This window comes from Siphateles boraxobius, unplaced genomic scaffold (assembly GCF_051911475.1).
Source record: "Siphateles boraxobius isolate OS27281-9 unplaced genomic scaffold, OSU_SipBor_1 56, whole genome shotgun sequence".
NCBI classification, from domain to species: Eukaryota; Metazoa; Chordata; class Actinopteri; order Cypriniformes; family Leuciscidae; genus Siphateles; species Siphateles boraxobius.
In genome coordinates, this window is record NW_027509182.1 from 9649041 (window position 1) to 9668516 (window position 19476).

The following is a 19476-nucleotide window of genomic DNA, read 5'->3' on the forward strand; positions in this document are numbered from 1 at the left end:
TATCCAGGGTAAATCTTTATCCCTTACGTGTGTTTTATTTAACTAAATACATCATAATCGGCTAAAACGCATGCGCAGGATACTTTACTTCCTGAACAAGTGCGCATCCGAGTCCGTGTTGTTTTCACATACACGCGAATCGCAGCACGGTTCGGGAGCAACAGAACTCAGACCACCTCCTCCAGGCAGTCTCGAGTTCGTTACCCCAGTGCGCACCTGGGTCCCATGACAGCGTTCACATTAGCGATTTTTCATGCGAACCGTGCCCCGTTCCAAACTAAACTGCCAGTGTGAAAGTCCCCTAACATGATGGTATCTTGTGCAATGCCAACTGAGGGCTCAAAGGTCACGCACCTTCAACAGAGGTCTACTGCCTTACCCAACACAGACTGAGATTTCTCTGGATTCCCTGAATCTTGTGACAATATTATGTATGGAAGATGATGAAAGACATAAATTGTTTGCAATCTTGCATTGAGAAATGTGATTTTTTAATTGTTTGACAATTCTCTCATGATATTTGGCACAAAATGATGAGCCATGACCCATCTTTGCTTAAAAAGACTGAGAAGCACTTTTACACCCAAACATGATACTCTCAACTATTACCAATTCACCTGCTCATTGTGGACTGTTTCAAAATAGTTGGATAATCTAATTTGGATAATCTTTTCACTTTTATTTGGTCTCTGTCCCAACTTTTTTGGGCTGTGTTGCTGTCATCAAAATCAAAATTTGTTCATATTTACAAAATACAATTATGTTGGAAAACATTGGAAAACGTTTCTTTGTACTTTTGTCAGTTAATAAAAGGTTAAATAGAATGAACACATCACAGATTCTTGATTTTATTGCATTTTACAAAATGTCCCAACTTTTTCTGATTTGGGGTTGTAGTAAGAATTCAATTAGAGATCTCTACAAATAAATTTGTACTAGTCATATGTTTCCATTGACTTCCATTCATTTTAAATTTTAGGGCTCTCTAATTGAATTGTTACTAGTAAGAATGCAATTTCTGAACTCTCTAATTTAATTTTCCTAGTAAAAAAATGAATTAAAGATATGTATAATTGCAGAGCTCTGTAATTGAATTAAAGAGCTCTGCAATTGCATTCTTACTAGTAACAACTGAATTAGAGAGCTCTCTAATTGTAATTGCTACTAGTACGAATTGAATTGTAGAGCTCTCTAATTGAATTCTTACTAGTAAAAATGCAATTACGAGTAAGGCTGGGTAGAATTTAAGCTAAAACGGCTTGCATAAGAACACATTCTCATCGACTCGGCGATGCAGTCGAAAGTAATGCAACGTCTCCTTGTCACATCGGAGACATGCTCTCCTTCGTGTGTTTTCCATGTAGGGAAAACGCAAAAACTGTAACGCATGGTTCCTACGGTTTCCACGAAAATTGTGGTAGACACTGGAGCAGTTTTTCACACAACAGTGTTTTCCAGGCATTCTAAAATAGTGCGACAACCTCCTCTACTACAAATACAAACAATGAACGGTGCTGGCGGGTATCCTCCAGAAATGTCGGAAAGGGAAGGAGGTCTCTGGGGGCGGGGTGCTGTGTCGTGACGACATCTCCTCATTCTCAATAATTTCAAACCTGAACCTAACATATTTTTATTCAAAGATCAACAGTCTGTCATAGTCTTTAGTTTGCCGCAAAAAACAACAACATTAAAATCATGAACTCAAATGTCATTGTGAAAAAATATTTAAAATATTTTGAATGAAAATTAGCTTATCAATGCACATAGATATAAACACTACAGGTGTTTCTCAATGTCAAGGAAGGATCCTCGGAAGCCGTTATTTCGAGGATGCTACGTCATCGACATCCGTCGAAGGACTGTTCCAATGTCGAGGATCCTCAGAATTTCAACCAAGGACTATGCCCTTCGTTCGAAAAATATCCCATACACAGGAAAGGATGCATATGTGTAGCCTTCGCGCTCTCAAATCACCCACAATCCTATGCGCCAGCTTTACTATCTTTTTCAAAAAATAAAAAATGTCAGACGTTAGCGGAGTCGGAGCAATAACGGGGCACTATGCTTGTACATCTAAGTTACCATACATTTGTTATAACCGTTGTACATATAAGTAAAGTTTAACGTTTAAGTGCAAGTACAAATTACTACCGTATTGATATAACAAATTATACAGATATATACAAATTACGTTATTCATGGCTAACTGAACCGGACCTGTCATTTAGCTTGGTTGCCGTCAACGGCATTTCTTTTATAAATAACTAGTTAAGTTGTACAAAGTAATTTAACATGATTAGCAGAAGAGAATTCTTTTAAAAGCATTTAAAATCGTACTGGCCCCAAACTTTTGAACGGTAGTGTACATCACAACTTTTTGATCTTTTTGAATTTTTGCAGCGCCAAAAGCGGATCTTTTCACTGACGTAATGACGCAATGACGTGCACTTGCTAGCCTGTTCCATTTACGTGTTCTCCGAATGCTAAAGAGGAGCCTCGCCTAGCCTCTGAAGGAAATGACTTGGAAGGATCAATCCTGCCAAGGAAGTATCCTTGACATTGAGAAACTGCTTAGATGTCGCCTTGGCTACGGCAGTTCATTGGAACGAATGCATCAATAGAGCCGCCATCTTGAAACAGGGGAGCCCCTCCTCTTTGCATCAGTGTCAATGTAGGAAAAGGTCTAACGGAAATAAAATCACCATAAATCGTCATGAATACGATTTTCTAGTTGTTTTGGTTCCTTCCAATGGTCAGATATGTATTTATTATAGAGTCCAGAGAAATTAAAAAAAATGTAAAAAAATTTCACAATCTTGTGAAATGCAATCCCTTGCTGTCTGGTTTTTAGATGTCGTTTGTGTGAACATCCATATGCAGCACAAAAGCCCAGGATCATCCATGAATTCAGCGTTACCTGTCTACTTCCTATGACAAGAGCCCTGTTCCAAGATGGCGGCGGTTTTGACGCATGCTTAGAACCCCAAGGCGACATCGAGTGTATATATCTATGGTCAATGCATATCTAAGTTCGCCTACTGTAGAACGTCAAAAAAAATAAACAAAAAAGATCCTGCTGCCGGCAGCGGCTGGCTGCAGGACGACTCAACCTCCACGGACAGTTTTTAATGTTTTATAAGACAATAACTATTTAAGATTTTGCTTTAGTATAATTTCCGGGACAACAGCATAGATTTCGGGTCTGTCCCGCATTTTTCGGGACGTCTGGTCACCAGTGGCGGTTCTAGACCATTTAAACTGGGGGGGCCAAGATGGGGCCAGTTGTACTGTTAGAGGGGCCAGTTACATTTAGACTTTATTGTTGTCATATCATTTTCTGCACTGCACTGCAGGCATTAACAGGCAAAATACCATGTTTATAATCATTCAATGTATTTGCATTTCCATTATATTTTTACATTTGCATTACATATTCAGTATTAGTCACAGTAACTGTAATTGACATGATGTCCTTCTTTCTCTTCATTTTGGTGAGAACTATAGAGCAAAAGCAATGGGGACCAAGAAGCTTATTAATTCATTTACTGAAAATAACTGACTTGCTAGGTAACTATGTCTAACCGTTTACAGGGTTCCTGCACACTTTTTAAAGTCAAATTTAAGGCTTTTTAAGACCTGAAGAAATCTAAAATTAATACCGTACATTAGGGGTGCGCAATATTGACAAAAATATATCTCAATATTTTCAACGTTTTGTTGATAATAATTAGATGATACTGATTGTGTTTTTGTGCTGGTGCCATGGCTGGTTTAGGCCTGTTGTTGACAGCAGACTCACAAAGATATTCATATTTTTCATATTCTATGCAGTGGTCAGCTCACAGCAGTGACAGAAATTAATTTTTTAATTAAGGGCAAAATTTGCCACCTTAAATTGATTTCCAGGGGCAATTTCACCTATGGACATTCTTTCTAAACTTATTTAGAGTTATGCATCAACTTTTATGTCAAATACTAACATTCAAATTATACAGTAATTTTACTTATTTATACAATAATACTTAATTATACAATAATTATACAGTACCACTGTTACCAGTCAAATTAAATCATTCAATCAAAATCCATCTTTGCAGTGCAGAGGAGACACAGAAGCGGCATTAATATATTTACCCTCCATTTACAATTGCATAAATAAAGCTATGAGATTTTTTTTAATCAATGTTTAAATATGAAATGATTTCGAATTTTGAGTTTTAATTAAAGGGTACTTTAAATATGAAACTAAAACCGCCAGTAGGCCGCGGTAAGTCCCTGTCTTAAGTGAGTTGAGGGAGTCATTCATTCAACCGATTCGTTCAAACGGCTGATTCATTCGGGAAAGAAGCAAGTGATTCCTTTCCAAACGCGGATTTCAGTCAAGTAATCATCGCTGTCTGACTCTGCTACGGTTTCATTTTGAAATTCTAGTCGGCGAAATAAAGGGAAAACAAACAATATTGACAATATTGTGTCTAAAAAGTAACTCCCAATGTTAACTTATTGTTAATTTAACTGTTGTATAACATCAATCACAGTTGCAATTGTGCACGGGAAACAGCGCACTTGTTGATTTGATATTCTAATATAAGAACATAATATGATATAAATATAAGACAAAAACTAATTTGGGGGCATAGGCTACCTATGAACTGCACACAGCAGTGAAAGGACGATAGACAAATGCGATGTCAGCTCACAGTGCCTCCTACTATAGTTTTGATTACAATATCATAATAAAAAATACACATCGCACACCCCATACGCACATAAAGAATGAACTTACAACTGAACTGACATTTACCAGCTTTCTTCTTCTCTCCTCTCTCGCGTGCATGAGACAGACGTTATTCTGCCGCGATTCCCGCGAATGTGATGCGAATTGTCACGTCAACAAGCAAATCCACAAAAATAGAATAATAAAAAATGATAGGCATACAACGATAACAATGATAAACAACGATAGCAAAAAACAGTTTTGTAACTTTGTAAGTTTTGTAATTATTTCACACTCCACATTTAGGGGGGCCACAAGGGGGGCCAAGCTTGTTGTCACAGGGGCACTGGCCCCCCCTGGCCACCCCCTAGAACCGCCACTGCTGGTCACCCTAGCTACATTCCAGTCGTCGTCATAATATAATAGTAGCCTTATATGAATGCAATTTTTACACACACACACACACACACACACACACACACACACACACACACACACACACACACACACACACACACACACACACACACACACACACACACACACACACATATATAAATGTCTAACCACACCTAACATTACTTTTATTTTGAAAAGAAGGAAATGGGTGTAATCTGTTTTGTATCTAATGAATATGAGTTTTATTAGTAATAATTGAATTAGAGAGCTCTCTAATTGTAATTTTTCTAGTAATAATTGAATTCGATTATTAGTCTGTGCGCTGCCACGCTATTAAAACTTATTAATTCCCTGAAGGCCTATAGGTGTGAAATGCACGGCCCGCCACTGATGAATTTTATATAGATTATGTATTTTTAAATTGTTAGATGACATGACATCCATAACGTTCTGGCAAATAAACCTTAAATCTATATTTAACTATACAGTGTTTCGCCACATGTTCAATTCTGTTTTGTGAAGGACTAATCAAGGAAAATTTCAGTTTGTTTTGTTGTACTTTGTTCAATAGGTTCAAGGGGTAGACCAAGCTTAGACGTGACCAGGGAACCATTGACCATTCAGTGCAGCTGTTGCTTAAGCAGGGGTTCAAAGCCAAGGCCATGGCAAGGATGCTTGGATGCTCAACCTCCTACATGTACCACAAACTCCGTGCCCTAGCTGGGAATATGAATGAGGGACCGATTTACCCAAATTGATGATGATGCTCTAGAGCAGTGTGTACAAAGGCTTCATTGACAGTATCCCAAATCAGGTTATGAGGTATGTCTAAGCATATAAACACACACACACACACACACACACGCTGAACAATGTTGGTCAAACATTTTGTAGCTCTGTACGTGCTTACTTTCTTACTAATTTTTTTGAAAATAACTATTTGGGGGGGATATAAGTAAAATGATGTGCATATGAGACATTTCCAGGCTTAAAAAAGGCATCAACGTGTATTTGCAACTGTAGACATAGTTTGGATTCAATTTCAGTTGCAGATTTTTACTCGGCTTGTTAACATTAATGTGGGGCATTATTGTTTCTAATCAACCATGAACAAGCACTCTGTTTTCACAAGTTTCTGTTTCAAAACAGATGATGCAAGGATACCTGTCAGCTGAGGGGATTCATGTACAAAGACAACGTGTGCGTAAAATGCTCAGTAAAATTAACCCAGCAGCAGCAGCTGAACGGTGGAGCTGTGCTGTTGCAAGACGAACATACTTTGTCCTGCATCCAAACAGCACATAGATGGGCACATGCACCTTATAAGGTATTAATTTAAACATTTCATCTGTGCACTTAAATTCATTGTACATTCACTCTCTCACACATACACTTTAAATACTCTCACTCTCTTATAGTTGCAACACTCAATCTCTCTCACACACACACTTTGTTTCTGTCACATATAGTTGTGGTCAAAAGTTTGCATACACTTTGCAGAATGTGCAAATATGTTATTTTTAACAATTAAATGATCAAAAAGATATTGCATGTCTTTTTTTTTCTTTTTTCTTTTCCTGCCCAGAATGAGCTATTTCACATAACAGACGTTTACATCTGTATACTCAAGACAAAATTGCTGGATTTATAAAACCATTCTAAAGTTCACACCCACTTTGATTCTTAATATTCTGTTGTTACCTGGATATTTTCACATTCTTCGATAGTTGTTTACTAGTTCCTTATTTAACCCAAGCAGTAAAACTGTCTACTGTACTCAAATTCTCCAGATCCTGCAGATTCATGCATGATTTTGAGATCAATCATTCAAAAAGGGGGTGTAAACAATATTTGTGCAAAATTTAATAATTTAATTTATGTACACAGATGGGGAATAGTGACACATGGAGGGATTGATGGACACTCACGAGTCATCACTTACCTAAGAGCAAACCTTGACAGTGTTGGCCAGTTTTGTTGGAGCAACAATTCAGTATGGACTTCCATCCAGAGTGAGGTCTGACAGTGGTGGAGAAAACACTCAGGTCGCTTTGCTTATGAATCTGATTTATGGTGATGAACGGAGGAGTCACATCACAGGAAGATTTTCTGTACAACGAGTTTACCTGCCAGTCATTCAGGAAAGATTGGACACTTTCAGAGCAGCATGGAACAGTCACTGGCTACGTACTGAATCAAATCTTACACCCAACCAGATATGGATGGAAGGTATGGTTGCGAACCGTCAACAGGACACAACAGCCATTAACAATGTTTTCAGCAGAGACCCATACAACTTTTTTTTCTTGAGTTTCAATCAAGATGGGAAAATGAAAGGTCAATTAACAACATTTATGAATTGTGTGTTTATGAACACTATCTCTGCTTGGATTTTGGCTAAATTAAAGATACACTTTGTAAGAATCTACAAATGTGGTGCATTCAAAATTTAACAGACATCACAAATAAACTTTTTAAAAATATTTGTCCTCAGGTTAAAGAAAACTGTAATATGTTTTGCATGACGACCTTTAGTGTCAGTTTAGTGCTTTGAAAATCAACAATTACTAAACATTAAAGGTGAATCCAGTTTTCTGGGAAGCTAATTTGCATTCTAAAAATCACAACAATTTGGATAATAATGTGTTTAGAATATATAATAATATTGACTCATCCATTTTCTTAAAATAATGGTTAAAAGGGTTGAAATGTGTTGTTTATTATTTTATATACTTTTTTGTTTTGAGGACTGCTGATTCTATTTTCCCACCCAGAATTTAAAGTGCATCAATGTTGGTCTTCCCCTCCTTCTCACAACCTGTTTCATGAGGTTATGATGCTATTTTACTCAATGAGCAGCACAATTTTTTGTTTGTTTAAAACAGAGATCACAATTCAGCACGATTCTGAAGATAACTAAACAATATATAATATATTTACTAGAGGTTCTGACAAAATGTTAGTTGCTGCAGTCCATTAAAAAAATATTTAATTCATTTGAATAAATGCTTCAATGATTCATTCATAAAGACATCACTTGTTTCATTCTGGGTGAATCAGTGATTTTGATTAATGATTCAATGACAAATACAAAAACAGTCACTTGTCGCCACCCACTGGCGGAACGATGTAATTGATATAATTTTTATTTCCTTTCAAAAGTTGATCTACTCTATTTTGATCAATAACAATAACCTCAGTGTTTTTGTACATTAACAGGATGCAGTAATAGAGTGTAAAGGACTATATTTAATAAAATTATTAAATGGATGCTGACTCATTGGGACAATAAAGCCCTCCCTACACCAAACCTAACCGATAAACACTTTATTATTAAACAGTCTGGGCACTTTATTTCCACTTTTCAAGTATTTTCTTCATTTTTATTTAAAATAAATGCCATTCCGATAAGATATGTGATGGGCAAAAGGCGATTTTGTACTCTGGTCGAATGTGTCAAAGACTACATGCTGGTGCCACACTCCCTACGGCCTACTCCACAGCAGACGTAAAGTGGACTGCGTCTTTTAGACAAAATAAACAGGCTATTTACACTTAGAGCCACTCCATTATCAGAAATGTAAAAAAAAAGGAAAACATTTTTTTAAGTGTGCATTGGCCCCTGGCCCTGTGTCCATAAAATGTCCATTGGATAACCCAGCCCAAACTCTCAATAGCGGGAGTGTGGGGCTCGCTCCCATCCTCTCATACTCCACTGGGACTCCCACGACATTGGTTGTTACAGCCGCCTCGCACACCTGGTCAAACGGGCTTCCCTCAGACTCTGATCTTGTAGAAAGTACACAAACACAATGAAGACACAGAAGAGACCGACAGCAATGAACAGAAACAGGAACTTTGGTACACGTGCAAACAAGGATAATTAATGACACACACCTCAACTGAATAACAACTAATCTGAACCCATGACAACAAAATTCACTATGGAAACAATGCAAACTGAAAACAAAGTCCAGTGGGCATGACAGACTGCACACAATACTAGGCTACTATAAATAGTAATATTGATATATAAAAAAGCACTATTAAAACAAAACAACATAAATTATTTTGACTTTTTTTCTATGCTATAATGTGTTTATATAATAAAAACATACATGATATATGTTAGCTTTCAAGGAATATGGAAGCAAAATGACCAAACATAAAAAATAAACTTCACAGCCATGTTATCTTTGCAAGCACGGACTGTTAGTTGAATCAGTCTTTCTTTTTATTATATAATTAGCATTAAACAAACAATATCGTTTTTATACACAGTGATAAAAGATTATTAAAATGAAAGATTAAAAAATGATTACAACCACCAAATAGGTGGCGATATATTTACCAAGAATGTAAATCGGCATTAAACAAAAGAAGAAGAAAGTAGAATGGCGCGCTTGTTCTTAACGTCCGTTTCCATGGTGACTCGTCGATTCGTAGAGGATGCGAGTTAACTGTGAACATACTCAAGTTTGGCTGATGTTACTCCCGGATGAGTATTTAGAACCAGCATACCTCGAGTAAGCAAGGTTTGGTTTAATCAACCACGAGTTAAGTGTATGTTTGACGACAAGATAACATTGCTTTCTTCAGCGGCTGCGCAAATGCAGATTTGAATGTTCGCTATGATAGTAACGTTATAGCTATTAACTTACTTTTCAAATGTTTAATAGACACAGCTGAGTCGTTGTATACGTAATATCGCGTGTTTGTTTGAATCGAGATCACGATCTTTTAATGATTAATCGTGCTGCTGTTATACAGTATTTGTGTCTCAGTCTGATCTTTTCAGGCTAGACATCATTATTAAAAAGAGTTTAGTTTACATGAAATCCGATTAAACCTGGGTAATTTCAGATTTAATGCACATCAAATTGTCAGTTACGCAGAAGCCCCGCCCACAGAGTGACGATGACCAATGACGCAGTGACCAGCCTGCATAGGAATGCGATATAGAACGTGACGTCACAGTCGCATACAGGTCAATTAAAGCACAATTTCACACATTCTCTTCATTACTTTGCTGACCGTTTTCTACTGGCATTTCTTGCAGCGTAGTTTGTTAGCATTTGAAAATGGGTTCAAACATATCTTGTGTTAAATGTGTAGATGTTTCTGACAGTGTGGACAATTTACACAAAAAAGAGAAAGGCAAGAGGAAGGCAAAAACCAATGAGACCAGCTCTAGTCAAGGTAAGAAAGAGGATCAGACATGTCAATGTTATTGGTATATGTAGAATATGTAAAGTTCTGTTTTTAAAGTCTAATAAATAATAATAATAATGCTCAACCATAAATTGAAAACCTTTACTAGAGAATCAGTAACATGATATACTTGACATATAATGGACACTACACACCTTTAATGACAGATGCGTAAATGCCTTTTAAACAGACATTAAAATGTATTACCAAGGTGAAATTGCTCAAGAATAATACTAATTATTTATTAATTATGCCGCGTGATGTTTGCCCATTAGGCCAAATTCATTGTCTGAAAATGAAGATGTTGTGCTAATCAGATGGCAAATTAATGAATTCTACATTTGCGCATGTATCGTTACCTAAAGGGTTACCAAGCAACATCTGGATTGCCCAATTAATATTCACACAGACACAACTGAATGAAAATTAATGTATGGGTCTTGGTGTATGTTTTGAAATTTGAACTATTTTTAATTTGACACTTAAACAGAGAACAGAACTTTCCTGCATGTGCTTACTGACTGACAACTGAGAAAGCGGAATACATGAATTAGACCTGTGTGAATGCCCCAAAACTCGCTTCATAATTTACAGCAACCTTAGTTGTAGCAATATTAGTGTATAGTAATGTCTACGGTTATGCAATCTTTTATTAATAGTATTTCATTAAAACCATCTTTTGGTTGATATGATTTCCCCCTTTAGATCAGACTTCTCAGCATGTCACCAGTACCAGCGAGCCTGAACTCCTCAGCGTTGCAGAGGAACCTGGTCATGCTGAAGTCGACGACGAGTGGAGTGATGACGCCTTCCAGGACTTAGTCGGAGATTCGTCAGAATGGGGTGCCGACGTCCTCAACTCTTTGAGTTGTGTCTTCTCAGACTTTAATGTCAATACCATCCAAACTCCAGTCTGTGTTGCGACTGACTTGAGTGTTGACGTCCTCCAAGCTACAGTCTGTGCCACATCCGACTATAGAGTTCCAGTCCGAGATGTGGCCTACTATAGAGCCAATGTCCCTGGAGTTCCAGTCCGAGATGTGGCCTACTATAGAGCCAATGTCCCTCAAGTTCCCGTCCGAGGTGTGGCCTACTATAGAGCCAATGTTCCTCGAGTTCCAGTCCTTCCAGACTGCAGTGTGGACGTCCCCCAAGTCCCAGTCAGTACCACATCAGCTCCAGACTTGGATGTGGCTGACTGTTGTATTGATGTCCCTCAAGTTCCAGTCTTTGCAATATTAGACTGTAGAGATGATGTCCCTCAAGTTCCAGTCTGTGCAATATCAGACTGTAAAGATGATGTCCCTCAATTTCCAGTCTGTGCACATTCAGACTGTAGAGATGATGTCCCTCAAGTTCCAGTCTGTGCAATATCAGACTGTAAAGATGATGTCCCTCAATTTCCAGTCTGTGCAATATCAGACTGTAGAGATGATGTCCCTCAATTTCCAGTCTGTGCAATATCACACTGTAGAGATGATGTCCCTCAATTTCCAGTCTGTGCAATATCACACTGTAGAGATGATGTCCCTCAAGTTACAGTCTGTGCCACGTCAGACTGTTTAGTCAATGTCCCCCATGTCGGACCGACAGGGGACACTGTATCACCTCAGTTGAAGCAACTGGAGGATAATGAGATTATTAGTGAGTTGACTGTCATGACTCCAACATAACACAATACAGACAAACTTTTGATATTATATCTCTCTTTACTCATGTCAACTCCTCCTATTTTTCTTTTAACAGATGTCGGTTCATGCAGCTATGAAATCGGCAGGAAGCTCGGTGAAGGAGGCTTTGGAAGCATTTATGCCGGGATTCGCTTGAGAGATGGCCTTAAGGTATCACTTATTTTACTTACAATATATATTTTTTAATTGCCCTGTTTTACACTTGTCTCACTCTCCTTAGTGTATCTTATGTACACTACTTAGGGCAAACCTGTTTAAATTGTTAGACGTGCTCTTCAAGCTTAGAATTTGAATTCATGAATCTGAACATGTCTGTCCAAGGATAATGACTGAAATTATATGACCTCTGCACACATATTTTAAATAATTCTAACACAAATCCATTTTTTGTTTTGTTGATCAGGTGGCGATGAAATTCGCTGACAACGCGGGTATAGATTGGATCGACATTGTAAGTACTCTGTTTCTTTCAGTACATTTTTCAATAGACCAACTGCTATTGACAGTAGTTTAGTAGTGGTCTACATCTTTTCTCCAGGTAAGATCATAAGAATTGTCTTTCTTCTAGGAGGGTAATCCTGAACCCGTTCCACAGGAGATCGGTCTGCTAATGCTTGCCAACAAAGGCCACAGGGTTCCCCAGATCATCCAGCTTCTGGACTGGGTCGAAGAGCCTGAGCGATACATTATGGTTCTAGAGTGGCCTACACCCTGTGAGAACTTGATCGAATTTTTAGATCGCTACAAAGGCACCATCGAAGAGGACGTAGCATTGGTTATTATGCAGCAGGCAACACTCGCAGCTCAAACATGCTGCCATCGTGGAGTGCTGCACCGCGACATAAAGCTGGAAAACCTGCTGATCAACCCGTACACCCTTGAAGTCAAATTGATTGACTTTGGTTGCGGCGAAATCCTGACCAATGCGGGATACACGTCCTTTGCTGGTATGTATTATTTCTCAGAGCTGTAATGTGGGTCTCAAACTTTGATGATGAGTTTGAGACCGTTCGACTTGTATGAGGCAAGGTCTCACAAAGCATCACGTAATGGAATCCACCATTGTGAATCAATAGCATCAAAAATGTCTTCCATGTTAATCAATGTCTAGTCAAAAGGGTTTCTTTAATACAGGCTTATTATACAAGAGACAAAATCTCTGTCTTCCAGGCACAAAACCGTACTGCCCCCCTGAGTATGATTTAAACGGCGAGTATCACGGAGAACCAGCGACAGTTTGGTCACTCGGGATACTCTTGTTTGCACTGCTGTGTGGGCAATTTCCAGAGTCAGAAGACTTGGACGAGCTCAATGATAACATCTGGATCCAAGATGGCTTGTCACAAGGTGAGATATTCATTTCAGCAAAGGACACTTGTAATTATAAATCATACAAAATAGAACAAAGTAATAAAGTAATAAAATTGGTTGTGTGGGTAATGCAGTAATATTTAGATCTTTCAGCTTAGACTCTTAATCAAAGAGAGCGAGTGTGAAGTTTAAGATAATAATAGGACTTCTCTTCTCTTTCTTTACAGAATGCTGCAAATTACTTTGCTCTCTCCTGCAAAGAAAACCAGAGAATCGGCTTGAATTGGACAATGTCTGTCTCCACAACTGGTTTAAATATTTTAATTGTCAACCTGAGGATAATGAGATTATTGGTAAGTTTACTGTCATAACTCCGAAATTACACAAGACAAACACACGTTTTAAACAATATCTGCCTTTACTCAGACACAAAGCAGCTTTCATGTTAACTCTTCTTATTTTTCTTTTGACAGACGTCGGTTTCTGCAGCTATGAAATCGGCAGGAAGCTCGGTGGAGGAGGCTTTGGAAGCGTTTATGCTGGGACTCGCCTGAAAGATGGCCTTGAGGTATTACTTATTTTCTTTACATTGTTTGTCAAAATGTTCTTGCCCTATCTTATACTCGAATCACTCTCTTCTTTTAAAGCATTCTCAGTGTATCTTATGTTCACTACTTAGAGCACTTGACATTTCAGACCTGTTTAAATTGTTAGACATGCTCTACATGATTAAAATTTAAATTCATGAAAATGAACATTTTTGTTCAAGGTTAATCACTGAAATGATATGAACTCTGCACACACATTGTAAATAATTCTAACACAAATCCATTTTTTGTTTTGTTGATCAGGTGGTGCTGAAATTCGCTGACAACGTGGGTATAGAATGGATCGACATTGTAAGTACTCTGTTTCTCTCAGTCTATTTTTCAATAGACAAACTGTTATTGTCAGTAGTTTAGTAGTGGTCTACATCTTTTCTCCATGTAAGATCATAAGAATTGTCTTTCTTCTAGGAGGGTAATCCTGAACCCGTTCCACAGGAGATCGGTCTGCTAATGCTTGCCAACAAAGGCCACAGGGTTTCCCAGATCATCCAGCTTCTGGACTGGGACGAAGAGCCTGAGCGATACATTATGGTTCTAGAGTGGCCTGCACCCTGTGAGAGTTTGATTGAATTTCTAGGCCGCCACAAAGGCACCATCGAAGAGGACGTAGCATCCGTTATCATGCAGCAGGCAACACTCGCAGCTCAAACATGCTGCCATCGTGGAGTGCTGCACCGCGACATCAAGCTGGAAAACCTGCTTATCAACCCGTACACCCTGGAAGTCAAACTGATTGACTTTGGGTGCAGCAAAATCCTAACCAACACAGGATACACGTCCTTTCCTGGTATGTATTATTCCTCAGAGCTGTAATGTGGGTCTCAAACTTTGATGACGGGTCAGAAGCTGTTCGACTTGAATGAGTCATGGTCTTACAAAGCATCATGTAATGGGATCCACCATTGTGAATCAATAATAGCATCAAATAATTTCTTGTATACTAATGAATACCTAGTCAAAATGTCGCTTTTATACAAACTAAAAAAATCTATTTTTCCAGGCACAAAACCGTACTGCCCCCCTGAGTATGATTTAAACGGCGAGTATCACGGGGAACCAGCGACAGTTTGGTCACTCGGGATACTCTTGTTTGCACTGCTGTGTGGCCAATTTCCAGAGTCAGAAGACTTGGACGAGCTCAATTATAACCTCTGGATCCAGGATGGCTTGTCACAAGGTGAGATCTTCATTTCAGCAAAGGACACTTGTAATTCTAAATCATACAAAATAGAACAAATTGGTTCTGTGGGTAATGCAGTAATATTTAGATCTTTCAGCTTAGACTCTTAATCAAAGAGAGCGAGTGTGAAGTTTAAGATAATAATAGGACTTCTCTTCTCTTTCTTTACAGAATGCTGCGAATTACTTTCCTCTCTCCTGCAAAGAAAACCAGAAAAGCGGCTTGAATTGGACAATGTCTGTCTCCACAACTGGTTTAAGTATTTTAATTGTCAGCCTGAGGATAATGAGATTATTGGTAAGTTTGCTGCCATAACCCCGACATAACACAAGACAAACACAAGTTTGATACAATATCTGCCTTTACTCAGGCACAAAGCAGTTTTTATGTCAACTCCTCTTATTTTTTTTTAACAGACGTCGGTTTCTGCAGCTATGAAATCGGCAGGAAGCTCGGTGGAGGAGGCTTTGGAAGCGTTTATGCTGGGACTCGCCTGAAAGATGGCCTTGAGGTATTACTTATTTTCTTTACATTGTTTGTCTATCAAAATGTTCTTGCCCTATCTTATACTCTTTTCAAGCATTCTCAGTGTATCTTATGTTCACTACTTAGACCACGTGACCTTTCAGACCTGTTTAAATTGTTAGACATGCTCTACATGCTTAGTATTTAAATTCATGAAACTGAACATGTCAGTTCAAGGTTAATGACTGAAATATGAACTCTGCACACATATTGTAACTAATTCTAAAACAAATCCATTTTTTGTTTTGTTGATCAGGTGGCGCTGAAATTCGCTGACAACGTGGGTATAGATTGGATTGACATTGTAAGTACTCTGTTTCTCTCAGTCATTTTTTCAATAGACCAACTGATATTGTCAGTAGTTTAGTAGTGGTCTACATCTTTTCTCCATGTAAGATCATAAGAATTGTCTTTCTTCTAGGAGGGTAATCCTGAACCCGTTCCACAGGAGATCGGTCTGCTAATGCTTGCCAACAAAGGCCACAGGGTTCCCCAGATCATCCAGCTTCTGGACTGGGACGAAGAGCCTGAGCGATACATTATGGTTCTAGAGTGGTCTACACCCTGTGAGAGTTTGATTGAATTTCTAGGCCGCCACAAAGGCACCATCGAAGAGGACGTAGCATCTGTTATCATGCAGCAGGCAACACTCGCAGCTCAAACATGCTGCCATCGTGGAGTGCTGCACCGCGACATAAAGCTGAAAAACCTGCTGATCAACCCGTTCACCCTGGAAGTCAAATTGATTGACTTTGGTTGCAGCGAAATCCTGACCAATGCGGGATACACGTCCTTTCCTGGTATGTATTATTTCTCAGAGCTGTAATGTGGGTCTCAAACTTTGATGACGGGTCAGAAGCCGTTCGACTTGAATGAGTCATGGTCTTACAAAGCATCATGTAATGGGATCCACCATTGTGAATCAATAGCATCCAAAAATTTCTTCCATGCTAATGAATAGCTAGTCAAAATGTTACTTTAATACAAGCTTATAAATCAAACAACATCTTTGTCTTCCAGGCACAAAACCGTACTGCCCCCCTGAGTATGATTTAAACGGCGAGTATCACGGGGAACCAGCGACAGTTTGGTCACTCGGGATACTCTTTTTTGCACTGCTGTGTGGGCAATTTCCAGAGTCAGATGACTTGGACGAGCTCAATGATAACTTCTGGACCAAAGATGGCTTGTCACAAGGTGAGATCTTCATTTCAGCAAAGACACTTGTAATTCTGAATCATACAAAATAGAACAAAGTAATACAAATTGGTTGTGTGGGTAATGCAGTAATATTTAGATCTTTCAGCTTAGACTCTTAATCAAAGAGAGCGAGTGTGAAGTTTAAGATAATAATAGGACTTCTCTTCTCTTTCTTCACAGAATGCTGCGAATTACTTTGCTCTCTCCTGCAAAGAAAACCAGAAAAGCGGCTTGAATTGGACAATGTCTGTCTCCACAACTGGTTTAAGTATTTTAATTGCCAGCCTGAGGATAATGAGATTATTGGTAAGTTTACTGTCATAACCCCGACATAACACAAGACAAACACAAGTTTGATACAATATCTGCCTTTACTCAGGCACAAAGCAGTTTTTTATGTCAACTCCTCTTATTTTTCTTTTAACAGACGTCGGTTTCTGCAGCTATGAAATCGGCAGGAAGCTAGGTGGAGGAGGCTTTGGAAGCGTTTATGCTGGGACTCGCCTGAAAGATGGCCTTGAGGTATTACTTATTTTCTTTACATTGTTTGTCTATCAAAATGTTCTTTCCCTATCTTATACTCTTTTCAAGCATTCTCAGTGTATCTTATGTTCACTACTTAGACCACTTGACCTTTCAGACCTTTTTAAATTGTTAGACATACTCTACATGCTTAGAATTTAAATTCATGAAACTGAACATGTCTTTTCAAGGTTAATCACTGAAATATGAACTCTGCACACACATTGTAAATAATTCTAACACAAATCCATTTTTTGTTTTGTTGATCAGGTGGCGCTGAAATTCGCTGACAACGTGGGTATAGAATGGATCGACATTGTAAGTACTCTGTTTCTCTCAGTCATTTTTTCAATAGACCAACTGCTATTGTCAGTAGTTTAGTAGTGGTCTACATCTTTTCTCCATGTAAGATCATAAGAATTGTCTTTCCTCTAGGAGGGTAATCCTGAACCCGTTCCACAGGAGATCGGTCTGCTAATGCTTGCCAACAAAGGCCACAGGGTTCCCCAGATCATCCAGCTTCTGGACTGGGACGAAGAGCCTGAGCGATACATTATGGTTCTAGAGTGGCCTACACCCTGTGAGAGTTTAATTGAATTTCTAGACCGCCACAAAGGCACCATCGAAGAGGACGTAGCATCCGTTATCATGCAGCAGGCAACACTCGCAGCTCAAACATGCTGCCATCGTGGAGTGCTGCACCGCGACATAAAGCTGAAAAACCTGCTGATCAACCCGTACACCCTGGAAGTCAAATTGATTGACTTTGGGTGCAGCGAAATCCTGACCAATGCGGGATACACGTCCTTTCCTGGTATGTATTATTCCTCAGAGCTGTAATGTGGGTCTCAAACTTTGATGACGGGTCAGAAGCCGTTCTACTTGAATGAATCAAGTCCTTACAAAGCATCATGTAATGGGATCCAACATTGTGAATCAATAATAGCATCAAAAAAATTCTTCCATGCTAATGAATAGCTAGTCAAAATGTTACTTTAATACAAGCTTATAAATCAAACAAAATTTTTGTCTTCCAGGCACAAAACCGTACTGCCCCCCTGAGTATGATTTAAACGGCGAGTATCACGGGGAACCAGCGACAGTTTGGTCACTCGGGATACTCTTGTTTGCACTGCTGTGTGGGCAATTTCCAGAGTCAGAAGACTTGGACGAGCTCAATGATAACATCTGGACCAAAGATGGCTTGTCACAAGGTGAGATCTTCATTTCAGCAAAGGACACTTGTAATTCTAAATCATACAAAATAGAACAAAGTAGTACAAATTGGTTGTGTGGGTAATGCAGTAATATTTAGATCTTTCAGCTTAGACTCTTAATCAAAGAGAGCGAGTGTGAAGTTTAAGATAATAATAGGACTTCTCTTCTCTTTCTTCACAGAATGCTGCGAATTACTTTGCTCTCTCCTGCAAAGAAAACCAGAAAAGCGGCTTGAATTGGACAATGTCTGTCTCCACAACTGGTTTAAGTATTTTAATTGTCAGCCTGAGGATAATGAGATTATTGGTAAGTTTACTGTCATAACCCCGACATAACACAAGACAAACACACGTTTGATACAATATCTGCCTTTACTCAGGCACAAAGCACTTTTTTATGTCAACTCCTCTTTTTTTTCTTTTAACAGACGTCGGTTTCTGCAGCTATGAAATCGGCAGGAAGCTCGGTGGAGGAGGCTTTGGAAGCGTTTATGCAGGGACTCGCCTGAAAGATGGCCTTGAGGTATTACTTATTTTCTTTGCATTGTTTTTCTATCAAAATGTTCTTGCCCTATCTTATACTCTTTTCAAGCATTCTCAGTGTATCTTATGTTCACTACTTAGACCACTTGACCTTTCAGACCTGTTTAAATTGTTAGACATGCTCTACATGCTTAGAATTTAAATTCATGAAACTGAATATGTCTGTTTAAGGTTAATGACTGAAATTTGAACTCTGCACACATATTGTAACTAATTCTAAAACAAATCCATTTTTTGTTTTGTTGATCAGGTGGCCCTGAAATTCGCTGACAACGTGGGTATAGATTGGATCGACATTGTAAGTACTCTGTTTCTCTCAGTCATTTTTTCAATAGACCAACTGATATTGTCA

General features: G+C 38.7%; 1 protein-coding gene across 1 annotated transcript in view; it reads left to right on the top strand.

Annotated features, from left to right (window-relative positions):
- The first annotated feature begins 8928 nt into the window (after window positions 1-8928).
- The window catches only part of LOC143714820 (uncharacterized), a 46285-nt gene continuing 35737 nt past the window's right edge, over window positions 8929-19476 (top strand). Inside the window, exons 1-27 of the mRNA XM_077206253.1 lie at window positions 8929-8977; window positions 10232-10315; window positions 11033-11487; window positions 11645-11879; window positions 11921-11971; window positions 12074-12168; window positions 12422-12469; window positions 12587-12965; window positions 13189-13365; window positions 13557-13682; window positions 13803-13897; window positions 14181-14228; window positions 14346-14724; window positions 15055-15114; window positions 15289-15414; window positions 15534-15628; window positions 15899-15946; window positions 16064-16442; window positions 16663-16839; window positions 17023-17148; window positions 17270-17364; window positions 17635-17682; window positions 17800-18178; window positions 18402-18578; window positions 18763-18888; window positions 19010-19104; window positions 19375-19422. Of these exons, the coding sequence (XP_077062368.1) occupies window positions 8929-8977; window positions 10232-10315; window positions 11033-11487; window positions 11645-11879; window positions 11921-11971; window positions 12074-12168; window positions 12422-12469; window positions 12587-12965; window positions 13189-13365; window positions 13557-13682; window positions 13803-13897; window positions 14181-14228; window positions 14346-14724; window positions 15055-15114; window positions 15289-15414; window positions 15534-15628; window positions 15899-15946; window positions 16064-16442; window positions 16663-16839; window positions 17023-17148; window positions 17270-17364; window positions 17635-17682; window positions 17800-18178; window positions 18402-18578; window positions 18763-18888; window positions 19010-19104; window positions 19375-19422 (4200 nt within the window). The remainder of the gene's footprint in view (window positions 8978-10231; window positions 10316-11032; window positions 11488-11644; window positions 11880-11920; window positions 11972-12073; window positions 12169-12421; window positions 12470-12586; window positions 12966-13188; window positions 13366-13556; window positions 13683-13802; window positions 13898-14180; window positions 14229-14345; window positions 14725-15054; window positions 15115-15288; window positions 15415-15533; window positions 15629-15898; window positions 15947-16063; window positions 16443-16662; window positions 16840-17022; window positions 17149-17269; window positions 17365-17634; window positions 17683-17799; window positions 18179-18401; window positions 18579-18762; window positions 18889-19009; window positions 19105-19374; window positions 19423-19476) is intronic.